The sequence below is a fragment of the Triticum urartu genome, chromosome 2 (genome assembly GCF_003073215.2).
Source record: "Triticum urartu cultivar G1812 chromosome 2, Tu2.1, whole genome shotgun sequence".
NCBI classification, from domain to species: Eukaryota; Viridiplantae; Streptophyta; class Magnoliopsida; order Poales; family Poaceae; genus Triticum; species Triticum urartu.
The window spans coordinates 37,149,112-37,164,598 of NC_053023.1; the positions used below are offsets into that span (position 1 = coordinate 37,149,112).

General features: G+C 46.2%; 1 protein-coding gene across 1 annotated transcript; it reads right to left on the bottom strand.

Annotated features, from left to right (window-relative positions):
• Nucleotides 1–315: 315 nt before the first annotated feature.
• Nucleotides 316–2,532, bottom strand: LOC125534895 (alcohol acyltransferase 9-like). Its single transcript, XM_048697949.1, has 2 exons — nucleotides 1,621–2,532; nucleotides 316–582 (listed from the first exon to the last, which is right to left on the bottom strand). Exons 1-2 carry the CDS (start codon nucleotides 2,530–2,532, stop codon nucleotides 316–318), a joined length of 1,179 nt encoding a protein of 392 aa, XP_048553906.1.
• Nucleotides 2,533–15,487: the final 12,955 nt, after the last annotated feature.

A 15,487-nucleotide genomic window follows, 5' to 3' on the forward strand; every position in this document is an offset into this window, starting at 1 on the left:
CTACACAATTTTCTAATTAAATTCATATATAACATATTAAATTAGAGTTACGGTTTAAAAAGATGATTCTTTGAAAAAAAATCAATAGACTGCAGGGAGATAATGCATATATCATGAGGGTGTATTGCCACCATGGAGCTGTAACACCTTTCTCTAAAGTCATTGAGTAGTGGATCTTGCCACTGAACCGTACATACCTTCACCTTTTAGAAAATGAAATTCGCTCCTCAAAGGCCAAAGCGCAAGAAAGGTTAATAAGGTATAGTAGGAAAAACATCCAATACATATATTTCCTTGAACTCTAGCCTTCAACCATTACTGCTCGTCGTTTTCCACGTCATGCATGTCATCCAATTCCAACCCATGAAGGAAGTCGTCCTCCAACCTCTCGGCGGCCGCCTCCGGGACCGACACCAGCGCAGTCACGCCACGGGGATCGTCGACCACCGGGAGGAACAAGCAGTACGTCTCGCTGGTCAGCGGGCCCACGTGCACCGGCCGCCCGGCCCCGATGTCCAGGTCCTCCAGCCCCATCCGCGTCCACGCCGAGATCACCAGGCTCGCCGACAGGCAGGGCCGGCCCTGGGGCATGGGCAGAGGGGCGGCGGCCCAGGGCCCAGGCCGAAGGGGGGCCCATGATGTGTATACATATAGAGTATAAAAAAAACAAATAGATAAGGAAAAAATTGTGTGAAAAAATAAATGAGATGTGCTTGGCCCCTCAGGTAGCTAGGTAGAAAGTTAAAAAAAAGGTAACTAGGTAGAGATTAGCGAAGCATCAGCCACGACGGCCGCACAGCGCACGCGTATACATGTGAAACAAATCAATCGGAAGATCTGGCTTATGCCTTCAATCCTCGGTTCGTCTTTCGTCGTATCGTCGGCCCGTCGCTCCGCCGCTAAGCACCTTGGCCGCTCGTTGTCGCTGCTGCGCGCGGCAGTCCGGCAGACTGTTGTTGCGCTGTGCGGCCGTGCCGGCAACCCGGCCATCCAGCAATAGGCTAATACGTTATACGTATGTGAGTGTCAGGACTCAGGACAGTACGTATCCACGACTCCTGATCCATTCATCGATCCCTCAATTTGAGTAGTTTCTTTACTAGGTATTCAACTATCCATCTGAAGTTTCAAAATTTTTATGTATACCCTTCTACATAGTATACATTCAACCATCCTAATCTTTAGTCATTCTATGTCCATATCTAGGGTTTCGATCTTCCGATTTATAAATTTCTAATTCTTTGTATACTCTTTACTTTTATATAATTTTAGGGCACAGCATGCTACGTTGTCTAAGAAGCTTTTTCGGATGATAACTCATCTGATGTTGATCTTGATAGTGCCCTTAATGACTTTGCATCAAGAAACGCCCGAAGAAACCTTTTTTGAAGCAATGGAGTATTATTGTTGTCAATGGAGTGAGTCGAATTTGTTTCTTTTTTGAGGTAATCATGTCATTTTAATTTTGTTTTGCTATCTTTTGAGTATTTCTGTCGTAATATGGCATTGTCTAATAATTATAATAGTCAAATTTCAAACTAAAGATGCGTGGTTAAAAGATTACTCTTATATATATGTTTATATATCACACGCACACATACATATATATGATCTTATGACATAGGGGCTCATGTCGCCGAGTTCCCCTAGGGTCTCCCAAAACACAGGGCCGGCCCTGTTCACGCGGAGGTCGCTCGGAGGACCGAGGGACCGCACCCACGCGCGCCAGACGTGCGCCGCGAGCGCCTCGAAGGATGTGCACTCCTCGAGCCACGGCGCGCACCGGTCCTTGAGGCGCTGGACGTGTGCCCCCGTGAAGGTCAGAGACACCGGCGCCAGCGGTCCGACGAAGAGGCTGGGCGTCACCACCGGGTCACCGTCGCCGGGGAGGGAGTTCATGGCGTATTCCTGGTGCTCGAACGCGATGCGCGGAGGGCAGCGTGGCCTCAGGACTGAGCGGTCATGGAAGGGCGTGACGTGGTGATCAGCGGCTTCGAACCTGGCGACGCGCGCCCACGCATGGAGAAACTGCGCGGCGCCGATGCCGTCGCAGAGGCAGTGGCTGATGGCCGAGCAAAGGACGGTGCCGCCGCAACCGAGGTGAGTCACTTGGACGACGAGTGGGGGCACGGCAAGGAAGCTCCGCGCCTCGGCTCCGCGGAGCAGCTTCCTCCAAGACTCGTGAGGCTTAGCAATGACAGACCCCCGGAGGAACTCGTCGGCAGTGAGCCCCGGCAGGGAGCCCTCCCCGAAAAGCGCCCCCTCCGCGTTGCAATCGACGACAAGCTTGCCGTCGTCCCCGGGCCCGAGCCTGCCGGCGAGTGGGTAGTAGTCGACGAGGACCCTGGACAGCGCCGTCCTAAGGGCGTCGACGTCGACCGCACCCGCAAACACGAAGAGGAACTCGACGGAGAAGCGGAGGAGGCACTGGTCGTCGAGGTTGGAGAGGTAGAGGGTGTGCCCCGGCGTCGGCTGGCTCGGTGCCACCAGCACCGGCTCCATGTGGTGCTCGCACTCAGCCGCAATCTCCATGTCTTCCTGCTCTGCTGTCGATCTGCGTCGTCGACTTCGGCTGCTGGCTTTGTAGACCAGACATGCAGATCAAACAGCTGGTGGAGATGGTCACATTGATGTCACTCATTTGGTTTTGTTTTCTCTAAGCTACAGTGACGGGTCGTCCTGATCTATCTATATCCTCTGGCTATAGATATGTTGATCTGATAGATATGTTGATCAATGTATCTATAACCTCTGGCTATTCAAAGTGTTTGTATGTGTGTGTGCGATATCTTTTTCTTTCTAATTGCACGCAAAATAACGTGCTGAAAAAACAAAGAAGCAAAATAAACTATACATACTCTAATCCACATTAATTATCACTCATTTAATAGTACAAAGTTCATCGAGGCGTGAAGACCTTGTTGTTGTAATAAATCAGCGACAATTAATATGTATAGAAGGGATTGGTACAATATTACACACAATTGATTCTTGTAGGTAATAATATTTGCCGTGATATTCTAAGAATTAGTATCATTGAATTTCTATTCTTCGCTCCTAGCAAAGAATACTATAGTTACTTTGGGACGGAGGGAGTATTATATATTTAATGCCCTGCATCACACAAGGAAATAACTAAAATGTCTATAAAGCCACATTTTTATTCTACGGGAAATGTCTATAAGCCACAAAACCTATCTTCAAAATTTTGAAGCGGCCATACCATTCGTGGTAGTGGGAAATGTCTATAAAAGCATCTCCAACCGCGTCCCCAACAGGCCCTCAAAGGTCCTTTTTTAGCATCGGCTCTAAAAAAGGGGCCTAGTCACGCCCTCAACAAGCCCTCCAAAACCCTTTTTTAGCGCCGGCTCTAAAAAAAGGGCCCAGCCGCGCCCCCATAAGCCCATTTTTCGCCGATTCGGTCCGAAATTGACGCCGGCGGATCCAGACCGAACCCGGCGCGCTGGGGGCGCCCGAGGGCGCCGGGAGAAGCGTTAAGCCCGGTGGGACTGCGGAGTCAGCGACACACGGCGCATCGTCGTCCTTCCTCGTCGCCTCGTTTTTCCCGCGGGGAGTCAATGCCAAGGCTGCCGCCGGTCAGCCTTGCGCTGATTCACCACGGGCGGCGCAGTAATGCCGCCGGTCAGCCTTCCGCTGATTCCCCTCCCGCCACACGTACACACACGCCGTGCGCTATAAAAAGCCACCCTCATCGCTGCTGGACACACACCCCATCGCCCCCCCCTCTCTCTCTCTCTCGTCATCGGCACCCTTCTCATCTCTCTCTCCCACCAACCAACCTCTAATGGGTGAATGGTTCCCCGGTTACGCTGCGGCGGCCAATGGCTTCGGCCGCCGCAGTATGCACGAGTGGGAGGTGGCGGCTCAGTGCCGGAGGCGTCCCAGTCCCCCCGCGGCCCGACCCCAAGCACCCCGGCCACTTCCACGACGAGATCGAGCGCGTCCTGGACTCCCTGCCGGAGGAGGAGCGCGGCCGCCCGGAGTACGCCGCCGACAACCACGCGAGCTGGGCGGCGTACTTCCAACGCCACCACGAGCAACAACTCGCCTCCACCAACAACGCGTCGGTGAGGGGGCGCCACAACACCGACGACCGTCGCCTATGGTGGGGCGTGAAGGAAATATGCCCTAGAGGCAATAATAAAGTTATTATTTATTTCCTTATATCATGATAAATGTTTATTATTCATGCTAGAATTGTATTAACCGGAAACATAATACATGTGTGAATACATAGACAAACAGAGTGTCACTAGTATGCCTCTACTTGACTAGTTCGTTAATCAAAGATGGTTATGTTTCCTAACCATTGACAAAGAGTTGTTATTTGATTAATGGGATCACATCATTAGGTGAATGATCTGATTGACATGACCCATTCCGTTAGCTTAGCACCCGATCGTTTAGTATGTTGCTATTTCTTTCTTCATGACTTATACATGTTCCTCTGACTATGAGATTATGCAACTCCCGTTTACCGGAGGAACACTTTGTGTGCTACCAAACGTCACAACGTAACTGGGTGATTATAAAGGAGCTCTACAGGTGTCTCCGAAGGTACATGTTGGGTTGGCGTATTTTAAGATTAGGATTTGTCATTCCGATTGTCGCAGAGGTATCTCTGGGCCCTCTCGGCAATGCACATCACTTAAGCCTTGCAAGCATTGCAACTAATGAGTTAGTTGCGGGATGATGTATTACGGAACGAGTAAAGAGACTTGCCGGTGACGAGATTGAATTAGGTATTGCATACCGACCATCGAATCTCGGGCAAATAACATACCGATGACAAAGGGAACAACGTATGTTATGCGGTCTGACCGATAAAGATCTTCGTACAATATGTAGGAGCCAATATGGGCATCCAGGTCCCTCTATTGGTTATTGACCGGAGTCGTGTCTCGGTCATGTCTACATTGTTCTCGAACCGTAGGGTCCGCACGCTTAAGGTTTCGATGACAGTTATATTATGAGTTTATGAGTTTTGATGTACCGAAGGAGTTCGGAGTCCCGGATGAGATCGGGGACATGACGAGGAGTCTCGAAATGGTCGAGACGTAAAGATCGATATATTGGACGACTATATTCGGACATCGGAAAGGTTCCGAGTGATTCGGCTATTTTTCGGAGTACCGGAGAGTTATGAGAATTCGCCGGGAGAAGTATTGGGCCTTATTGGGCCATACGGGAAAGAGAGAGGGGCTGCCTAGGGCAGGCCGCGCGCCCCCCCAAGGCCTAGTCCGAATTGGACTAGGGGGAGGGGCTGCGCCCCCTCCTTCCTTCCCTTCTCCTTTCCCCTTCCTTGTCTCCTACTCCTACTACATGGAAGGACTCTTAGTTGGACTAGGAAAGGGGGAATCCTACTCCCGGTGGGAGTAGGACTCCCTAGGGCGCGCCATAGAGAGGGCCGGCCCTCCCCTCCTTCACTCCTTTATATACGGGGGCAGGGGGCACCCCATAGACACACAAGTTGATCTTCGTGATCGTTCCTTAGCCGTGTGCGGTGCCCCCCTCCACCATATTCCACCTCGGTCATATTGTAGCGGTGCTTAGGCGAAGCCCTGCGACAGTAGAACATCAAGATCGTCACCACGCCGTCATGCTGACGGAACTCCTCCCCGAAGCTTTGCTGGATCGGAGCCCGGGGAGCGTCATCGAGCTGAACGTGTGCCAAGAACTCGGAGGTGCCGGAGTAACGGTGCTTGGATCGGTTGGACCGGGAAGACGTACGACTACTTCCTCTACGTTGCGTCAACGCTTCCGCTTCGGTCTACGAGGGTACGTAGACAACACTCTCCCCTCTCGTTGCTATGCATCACCATGATCTTGCGTGTGCGTAGGAATTTTTTTGAAATTACTACGTTCCCCAACAGGGCGTCCCCGGGCGGACGCTCCATTACGTCCTGTCGCACCTCGAGGGCGGGAACGAGCCGCCGCTCCAGTACCCGGCGGCCACGGCGCCGGCCCCCCGGGCGCGGCGTATGGCGGTTTCGTCGTCGTCGTCGTCGTCCTCCTCCTCCTTCCTCTCCTCTGGCTCGCCGATGCTCACCAGCATGAAGGCCGAGCCCGTGGGAACGCCGCTCGGGCGGCGCACCCGCGACATCGTCATCAACGAGGGCGGCGGCGGTTCCTCCTCGTCCCGCGTCGTCAAGCCCAAGACGGAGCCAGGCCTCGTCGTCGTCAAGAGCGAGTAAGAGAGCTGGCCATCGACGATGAGGCCGCCCTGAAGTGGGCGCGCGAGGACTACGCGAAGCTGGAGATAGAGCGCCAGTGCCGCGCCCTCGAGGAGATCGCCGCCCGGCGCCGCGGCCGCAACGAGGGCGACGTCATCATCCTCGAGGACAATGACGAGGACGCGCCACCAAAGCCCGTCCACCAAGGGGATGCAGGGCAGGGGAGCAGCAAGGACGGCGGCGGCGTGAAGAAGGAGGAGGCTGACGACGGCGGTGATGGCGACGACTACAACGGCTTCGACGTGTTCTTCGGCCTGTAGGGCGGGCGGGGGACGGCGGCGCATGTTCTATTTTTTATATGAGTTTTTCAGACTTTAATGTACAAACATTAATGAAAAATCGCCTATTTTGCCTGATATGTGCCGTCTTTGGCCGACTTTTTAATTCAAAAAACGGAGTCTAGGTTCGGCGTCGGTCGGCGCTTGGGAAACCGACTGCACCCACGCCCATATTTTCGTCGGCGCGCCCCCAGGCGGCGCTTTTTCAAGCCTCGGGGGCCCGAACGGCTGAAGATGCTCTAAGCCACAAAACCTGTCTTCAAAATTGTGCAATCCCGGAGCAGTTTCACTATATGGTTGCATATTGAGGTATACCGCCTTCCTCAAATATCCTCAGTTGTGTGCATCTCAACACTGCTTCATGTTATTTTGAGCCAGGGCCGGGCGGACAAAATCCGGGGCCCTGTGCGAAACTAAAAAATGGGCTCTATCTTACTAAAAAGTGAACTAACGAGAAATTATAATGTACTCTCTCTGTCCGGAAATACTTGTCGAAAAAATGGATGTATTTAGATGTATTTTAGATCTAGATACATCTAATTTTATCTATTTGTACGACAAGTATTTCCGGACGGAGGGAGTATATATATCAAGCAGAATTTTTTTATAATGTATATAATATAATGTCTTACATAACAATTGGATGTATAAAAAATCATACCTATTCAACTCCCGGTTGCTATTTATTTGAAAATTTCCATTCTTTTAGTATTCTTCGAAATGAAATCTTCAAGGATATCCTCGTAATCAATCTTCTCCAACACTTCACTCTCAAGTGCTATTGTGGCCAAATCGTTGAGTCTTTGTTGTGTCATAGTAGTACGCATATAGAACTTCAATAGCTTCAACTTAGAAAAACTTATTCCTGTCGATGCCACTGTCACAGGAATGGTCAACAAAACTCTATATGCAATACTTGCATTGGGAAAACAGTCATGCCGCTTTAAAAAATTCCAAATTTCAAGAGGTCCGACATTTTCTTTAGGCATGAAATTTTGAAGAAACTTCAACTCAACAAACAGATCATTGGCATCAATATTAGATTGTTTATCCTTCATAAGGGCAGCCTCAAGATTAACACAAGAAGATTTCAAACTATCCATATCCAATGAGCGCAATGTTTCTGAGGTAAACAAGAAACCAAAAATTTTCTGGTAACCTTGATATTGCTGAAATCTCCTTGTGAGTGAGAAAATTGCTTGATCAACAACAGGTGTAAAATAGTTTTGGGTCTTGTCCGGTTGAACTGCTAAACTGTGACTGTGATCTCTAATGAAGACACAAAGTAACGATCCCTGCCAAAAATTAATTCAGAAATTAGGAATTATGAGTAGGAACCGAAGTTAATCGGAAAAAAGGACTCGCTAAGCACCTGAAAGCTGGAGTCGGTGATGGATGACGGATCGATCCGATGATGCAACGAGCCAACGAGTATGAAATATGGGAGAGGAAGTCAGGAATAGAAAGGTCAGATGAGGCGAAGGCGACGAGATGATCCCTAGATCCCGTTTCCGTTTCGTGATCGAGAACAGGGCCTGATCGAGAGTTCGAGACGATCCCAATTCCCGATCGTAGCCTGTAGCGTAGCACAACGATCTTGCTTTTCCTTTACGGACGATATGTTTCCATCTTACGATCATTCTTTTAGGAATGATCTGTTTTTCCATCTTACTCACGGCCTGTAGCGTAGCGCTCCATGGCAACATAGGCCCAGCTCCAACGCCTCACGGCCCAGTAAGACATTGATCTGGATTTTTTTTAAAGAAATACTAGGCCTACATATAAAATTTGGGGCCCCCAAAATCATGGGCCCTGTGCGGGCTGCACGTTTGGCACAACAATGGGCCCGGCCCTGTTTTGAGCTTGTAGTACTTCCTCTGTAAATTAATATAAGAGCGTTTAGAACACTAAAGTAGTGATCTAAACGCTTTTACATTAGTTTACGGAGGGAGTAGGTATCGTTTTAGGGGTCTTCACTCTTCAGCATGTCTTTTCTACAAGTGTGACGTGGGCGTTCCCCTTTCATGAGCTTTTTTTTTGAGACAATCCCCTTTCATGAACTATCGGAGGGGTTGCGCCAGGGCAACATGGTCGGGTCCATGCTCATGGTCTATGGTCTGGGCTTGCAGCCCAATGCGGTCCAAGTCAAGACCAGGCCAAACGTGGGGGCCCAGAGCTTGGACTTGTGCATCAAAGTAGAGGAAGGGGAGCTCCTATTTGGCGCTCTAGGTGCAGGTTGGAGAAGTGTCGCCTACAGCAACCAACAGCACGCCACAACCAATTAACATCGCTCCATCCCTCCCGTCGGATTCGCTTCACTCGCTCACTGAAAAAAAAAATCGTGCGCTCAATCAACTCGCCTCGCTAGTATTTTGTTTTCTGGCTGTGCCGCGCTGCTGGTTCAGAGAAAAGACCATCCTCCGTTTTTTATAGTTTGAATATGTTCGTGAAATAAAAAAAAAGTTCATAGATTTATTAAAAATATTCGTGGGTTAAAAAGTTAACTAAATTGGGAAAAAGTAAACAAATAAAAAACAAATTATGAAAAACGTTCATTGATTTTGAAAAAAAATCAACAATTTTATAAAACATCATTGAATTTTAGAAAGTTCATAAATTCTGAAAATTGTTCATAGATTTTGAGAAAAAAGATCAGAAATTTTGAAAAAAAAACCATTGGTTTAAAAAAAATCATTGAATTTGAATAAAAAATCCTCGATTTTGGAAAAAGTTCATCAATTTTGATTTTTTTATCTATTTTGAGAAAAAGTTTACAAATTTAACAAAAGTTCATTGATTTTGAGAAAAATGTTCACAAATTTGAAAAGAAGTTCATGAATTTTGAAAACTGCTCATCGGATTTGCAAAAAAAAGTTCATCGATTTTGAATAAAAAGTTCATCGGATTTGAAAAAAGATTCATCGATCGGATTTGAAAAAAACTTCAGCGAATAGAAAAAGGTTCATCAGTTTGATAAAAAGTTCACCATAATATTAAAAAAATCATTTATTAAAAAAATTAATCAAATTTGAAAAAAAGTTCGTTGAAATTAAAAAAATCATCAATTTTGGAAAAAATCATTGATTTGAAAAATGTTCACAAATTTAAGAAAATAAAAATGGAACAAGAAACAAAAAAAGAAATATCGAAAACATGGGGGGGGGGGGAAGGGGGGCATTTCCTATACATAGAAATGTAAAACAAGAAGTAGGCATTCACAAGTGTTGAGGTGGCGTAGTGGTTAGTGTAGTCCACTCAGAAGGAAGAGATTGTGGGTTCTATCCCTGTCAATCGCACTCCCCGCACACCTCCGGTTTGTAGGTTGAACTGCAATCGGCGCATGAAGCGCCAAATCGGGCATTATATCACAGGTCAATCAAGTTCTCCACTGACCTCAAAGCCTCATCTCGCTCATGTCGTTTCCCTTGTAGGCAACAACACCTGCAAAGAAGAAAGCTCTTATTCTGCTTAGGAATGAGAAGATACTTGTGAAAAGGCCAAAAGTAAGATCATATGTCTTCTAGCCGAAACAGGCTCAAGTACTTTGCATCGAAATTAAGCTACATCACATGGAAATCAACGTGGAGACATGACAGGAAAAACTACAATTTTTATGGTATAGAAATAGTAACATTGATGCAACAATTTGTTTCTTGGATAAAGGTTGGTTTGCAAGATCTGGAGGTAGGTCTAAAAGATTTGGTAAGTAGACATAGTGTGTGCTCCAACAACAATCATATGAAACGCGCTGTTTCGATCGTCTGGAGTCGGGGTTAATCAAAATAATCTACTCTTCATTTAGAGGGAAATGTGGCCAGAGGCATCATCCAGTACTCCAGACCTGATCTAACTTTCCCTGTTTCCTGTATCTAATGCGAGCCAATGATTTTTCCTCAATGTGTTATACTGTGTATTTAGGAAAGACATTATCAGGGAAATTATTGGCCTTTGTTCACTCATTGATAGAGCAATCGGGTTATGTTTTTCGTGCATTTGAATTGGTGTAAGTCTGTGGAATACATCAACAGACAGTACTACCTCTCTCTTAGTTTACAGGGCGTATGCGTACTCCTAGGTCATCAATTTGACCAACCTAATACAAGTCATATATTACAAAAAATATACCAATATAAACTTCAGATGTTCTATTTTCAAACGATATAATTTTTGTGTTATATAGTTTATATTAGGGTGATAAAATTGGCAACCTAGGTATACGCGTAAGACTTGTAAACTTAAACGGAGATAGTACCATAGGATGAATGATACACATACATATCAATAATTATCATGGGGGATTGTATGAGAAAGAACGCTTAGTTACATGTATAGTAAAGCATGAAGAGACAGGGCATGGCTGCGCCCGTGAAGAAATTACCACGCATGCAATTGTCAGATGAAGAAAAATCCAAACAAGATATGAGAACGAACCTTCTGAATTAGCCTGAACCGATAGACCAGAAGCAAGATGTACACTGCTTGTACAAAATTAAGACTGAAAATAAATCAACGAAATTGTTAGGCTGAACACGGAATTGTAGGGAAAATTCTGCAGTAAGGTCGAAGATGGAGGGGCTACATTAGCCAATAACCATAATAGCTGCTGAAGGTGTTACTGCCAGAGAAAGGATGGGAACATGAAAGCGTGGGGGACATATATTGGCGAATGAACTCAGAGGGTGTTTGGATCCAAGGGACTTATTTTAGTCTGACTAAAAATAGTTTCTTTAAGAGGCTAAAGTTTCAAGAACCCTGACTAAAGAGGGGCTAAAACTAGTCTTCAGACTAATTTTTTTAAAGATGGGTACCCCTACTAAAATATGAATTAGTCCTCTCTCTCCTTATTTAACTCCTCTCCTTTAACACGGGCGAGTTCTGAATTGGAGGGTTGGGAAGATAATAAATGCTCATCAACTTGATTTTAGTCTCTTAGGGCATCTCCAACAGTTGTAAGATAGATGTTGGTAAATTTGCCACCTAGGACATAGTGATGATGTGGCATGCATTTGAAGGAAATATGCTCTAGAGGCAATAATAAAGTTATTATTTATTTCCTTATTTCATGATGAATGTTTATTATTCATGCTAGAATTGTATTAACCGGAAACATAATACATGTGTGAATACATAGACAACCAGAGTGTCACTAGTATGCCTCTACTTGACTAGCTCGTTAATCAAAGATGGTTATGTTTCCTAACCATAAACAAAGTGTTGTTATTTGATTAACGAGGTCACATCATTAGTTGAATGATCTGACTGACATGACCCATTCCATTAGCTTAGCACCCGATCGTTTAGTATGTTGCTATTGCTTTCTTCATGACTTATACATGTTCCTATGACTATGAGATTATGCAACTCCCGTTTGCCGGAGGAACACTTTGGGTGCTACCAAACGTCACAACGTAACTGGGTGATTATAAAGGAGCATTACAGGTGTCTCCAAAGGGAGATGTTGGGTTGGCGTATTTCGAGATTAGGTTTTGTCACTCCGATTGTCGGAGAGGTATCTCTGGGCCCTCTCGGTAATGCACATCACTTAAGCCTTGCAAGCATTGCAACTAAATGAGTTAGTTGCGGGATGATGTATTACAGAATGAGTAAAGAGACTTGCCGATAACGAGATTGAACTAGGTATTGGAATACCGACAATCGAATCTCGGGCAAGTAACATACCGATGACAAAGGGAACAACGTATGTTGTTATGCGGTCTGACCGATAAAGATCTTCGTAGAATATGTAGGAGCCAATATGGGCATCCAGGTCCCGCTATTGGTTATTGATCGGAGACGTGTCTCGGTCATGTCTACATTGTTCTCGAACCCGTAGGGTCTGCACGCTTAAGGTTACGATGACAGTTATATTATGAGTTTATGCATTTTGATGTACCGAAGGTTGTTCGGAGTCCCGGATGTGATCACGGACATGACGAGGAGTCTCGAAATGGTCGAGACGTAAAGATTGATATATTGGAAGCCTATGTTTGGATATCGGAAGTGTTCCGAGTGAAATCGGGATTTTACCGGAGTACCGGGGAGGTTACCGGAACCCCCCGGGAGCCATATGGGCCTTAATGGGCTTTAGTGGAAAGGAGAAAGGGGCAGCCCAAGGTGGCTGCGCGCCTCCCCCCTCCCCTAGTCCTATTAGGACTAGGAGAGGTGGCCGGCCCCCCTCTCCCTCTTTCCCCCTCGGGGAATCCTAGTCCAACTAGGATTGGGGGGGAGTCCTACTCCCGGAAGGAGTAGGACTCCTCCTGCGCCCTCCTCCTGGCCGGCGCCCCCTCCCCCTTGGCTCCTCTATATACTGAGGTAGAGGCACCCCAGAAACACACAAGTTGATCCACGTGATCTATTCCTTAGCCGTGTGCGGTGCCCCCAGCCACCATAGTCCTCGATAATAATGTAGCGGAGTTTAGGCGAAGCCCTGCTGCTGTAGTGCATCAACATCGTCACCACGCCGTCGTGCTGACGGAACTCTTCCCCGACACTTTGCTGGATCGGAGTCCGGGGATCGTCATCGAGTTGAACGTGTGCTCGAACTCGGAGGTGCCGTAGTTTCGGTGCTTGATCGGTTGGATCGTGAAGACGTACGACTACTTCCTCTACGTTGTGTCATCGCTTCCGCAGTCGGTCTGCGTTGGGTACGTAGACAACACTCTCCCCTCTCGTTGCTATGCATCACATGATCTTGCGTGTGCGTAGGAATTTTTTTGAAATTACTACGAAACCCAACAGTGGTATCAGAGCCTGGTTATTTATGTTGATGTTATATGCATGAGTAGAACACAAGTGAGTTGTGGGCGATATAAGTCATACTGCCTACCAGCATGTCATACTTTGGTTCGGCGGCATTGTTGGACGAGACGACCCGGACCAACATTACGCGTACGCTTACGCGAGACCGGTTTCCCCGACGTGCTTTGCACATAGGTGGCTTGCGGGCGACTGTCTCTCCAACTTTAGTTGAACCAAGTATGGCTACGCCCGGTCCTTGCGAAGGTTAAAACGGAGTCTGTTTGACAAACTATCGTTGTGGTTTTGATGCGTAGGTGAGATTGGTTCTTGCTTAAACCCGTAGCAGCCACGTAAAACTTGCAACAACAAAGTAGAAGACGTCTAACTTGTTTTTGCAGGGCATGTTGTGATGTGATATGGTCAAGACATGATGCTAAATTTTATTGTATGAGATGATCATGTTTTGTAACCGAGTTATCGGCAACTGGCAGGAGCCTTATGGTTGTCGTTTTATTGTATGCAATGAAATCGCGATGTAATGCTTTACTTTATTACTAAGCGGTATTGATAGTCGTGGAAGCACAAGCTTGGCGAGACGACAACGATGCTACGATGGAGATCAAGGTGTCACACCAGTGACGATGGTGATCACGACGGTGCTTCGGAGATGGAGATCACAAGCACAAGATGATGATGGCCATATCATATCACTTATATTGATTGCATGTGATGTTTATCCTTTTATGCATCTTATCTTGCTTTGATTGACGGTAGCATTATAAGATGATCTCTCACTAAATTATCAAGAAGTGTTCTCCCTGAGTATGCACCGTTGCGAAAGTTCTTCGTGCTGAGACACCACGTGATGATCGGGTGTGATAGGTTCTACGTTCAAATACAACGGGTGCAAAACAGTTGCACACGCAGAATACTCAAGTTATACTTGACAAGCCAAGCATATACAGATATGGCCTCGGAACACGGAGACCGAAAGGTCGAGCATGAATCATATAGTAGATATGATCAACATAATGATGTTCACCAATGAAACTACTCCATCTCACGTGATGATCGGACATGGTTTAGTTGATTTGGATCACGTAATCACTTAGAGGATTAGAGGGATGTCTATCTAAGTGGGAGTTCTTAAGTAATATGATTAATTGAACTTAAATTTATCATGAACTTAGTCCTGGTAGTATTTTGCAAATTATGTTGTAGATAAATATCTTGCGTTGTTGCTTTCATATGTTTATTTTGATATGTTCCTAGAGAAAAATTGTGTTGAAAGATGTTAGTAGCAATGATGCGGATTGGATCCGTGATCTGAGGTTTATCCTCATTGCTGCACAGAAGAATTATGTCCTTGATGCACCGCTAGGTGACGGACCTATTGCAGGAGCAGATGCAGACGTTATGAACGTTTGGCTGGCTCAATATGATGACTACTTGATAGTTTAGTGCACCATGCTTAACGGCTTAGAATCGGGACTTCAAAGACGTTTTGAACGTCATGGAGCATATGAGATGTTTCAGGAGTTGAAGTTAATATTTCAAGCAAATACCTGAGTTGAGAGATATGAAGTCTCCAACAAGTTCTATAGCTAGAAGATGGAGGAGAATCGCTCAATTAGTGAGCATGTGCTCAGATTGTCTAAGTACTACAATCGCTTGAATCAAGTGGGAGTTAATCTTCCAGATAAGATAGTGATTGACAGAATTCTCTAGTCACCATCACCAAGTTAGTAGAAACTTCGTGATGAACTATGATATGCAAGGGATAACGGAAACGATTCCCAAGCTCTTCGTAATGCGGAAATTGACGAAGGTAGAAATCGAGAAAAACATCAAGTGTTGATGGTAGACAAGACCACTAGTTTCAAGAAAAGGGCAGAGGGAAGAAAAGGAACTTCAAGAAGAACGGCAAGCAAGTTGCTGCTCAAGTGAAGAATCCCAAGTCTGGTCCTAAGCCTGAGACTAAGTGTTTCTACTGCAAAGGGACTGGTCACTGGAAGCGGAACTACCCCAAGTGATTGGCAGATAAGAAGGATGGCAAAGTGAACATAAGTATATTTGATATACATGTTATTGATGTGTACTTTACTAGTGTTTATAGAAAACCCCTCAATATTTGATACTAGTTCAGTTGCTAAGATTAGTAACTCGAAACGGGAGTTGCAGAATAAACAGAGACTAGTTAAGGGTGAAGTGACGATG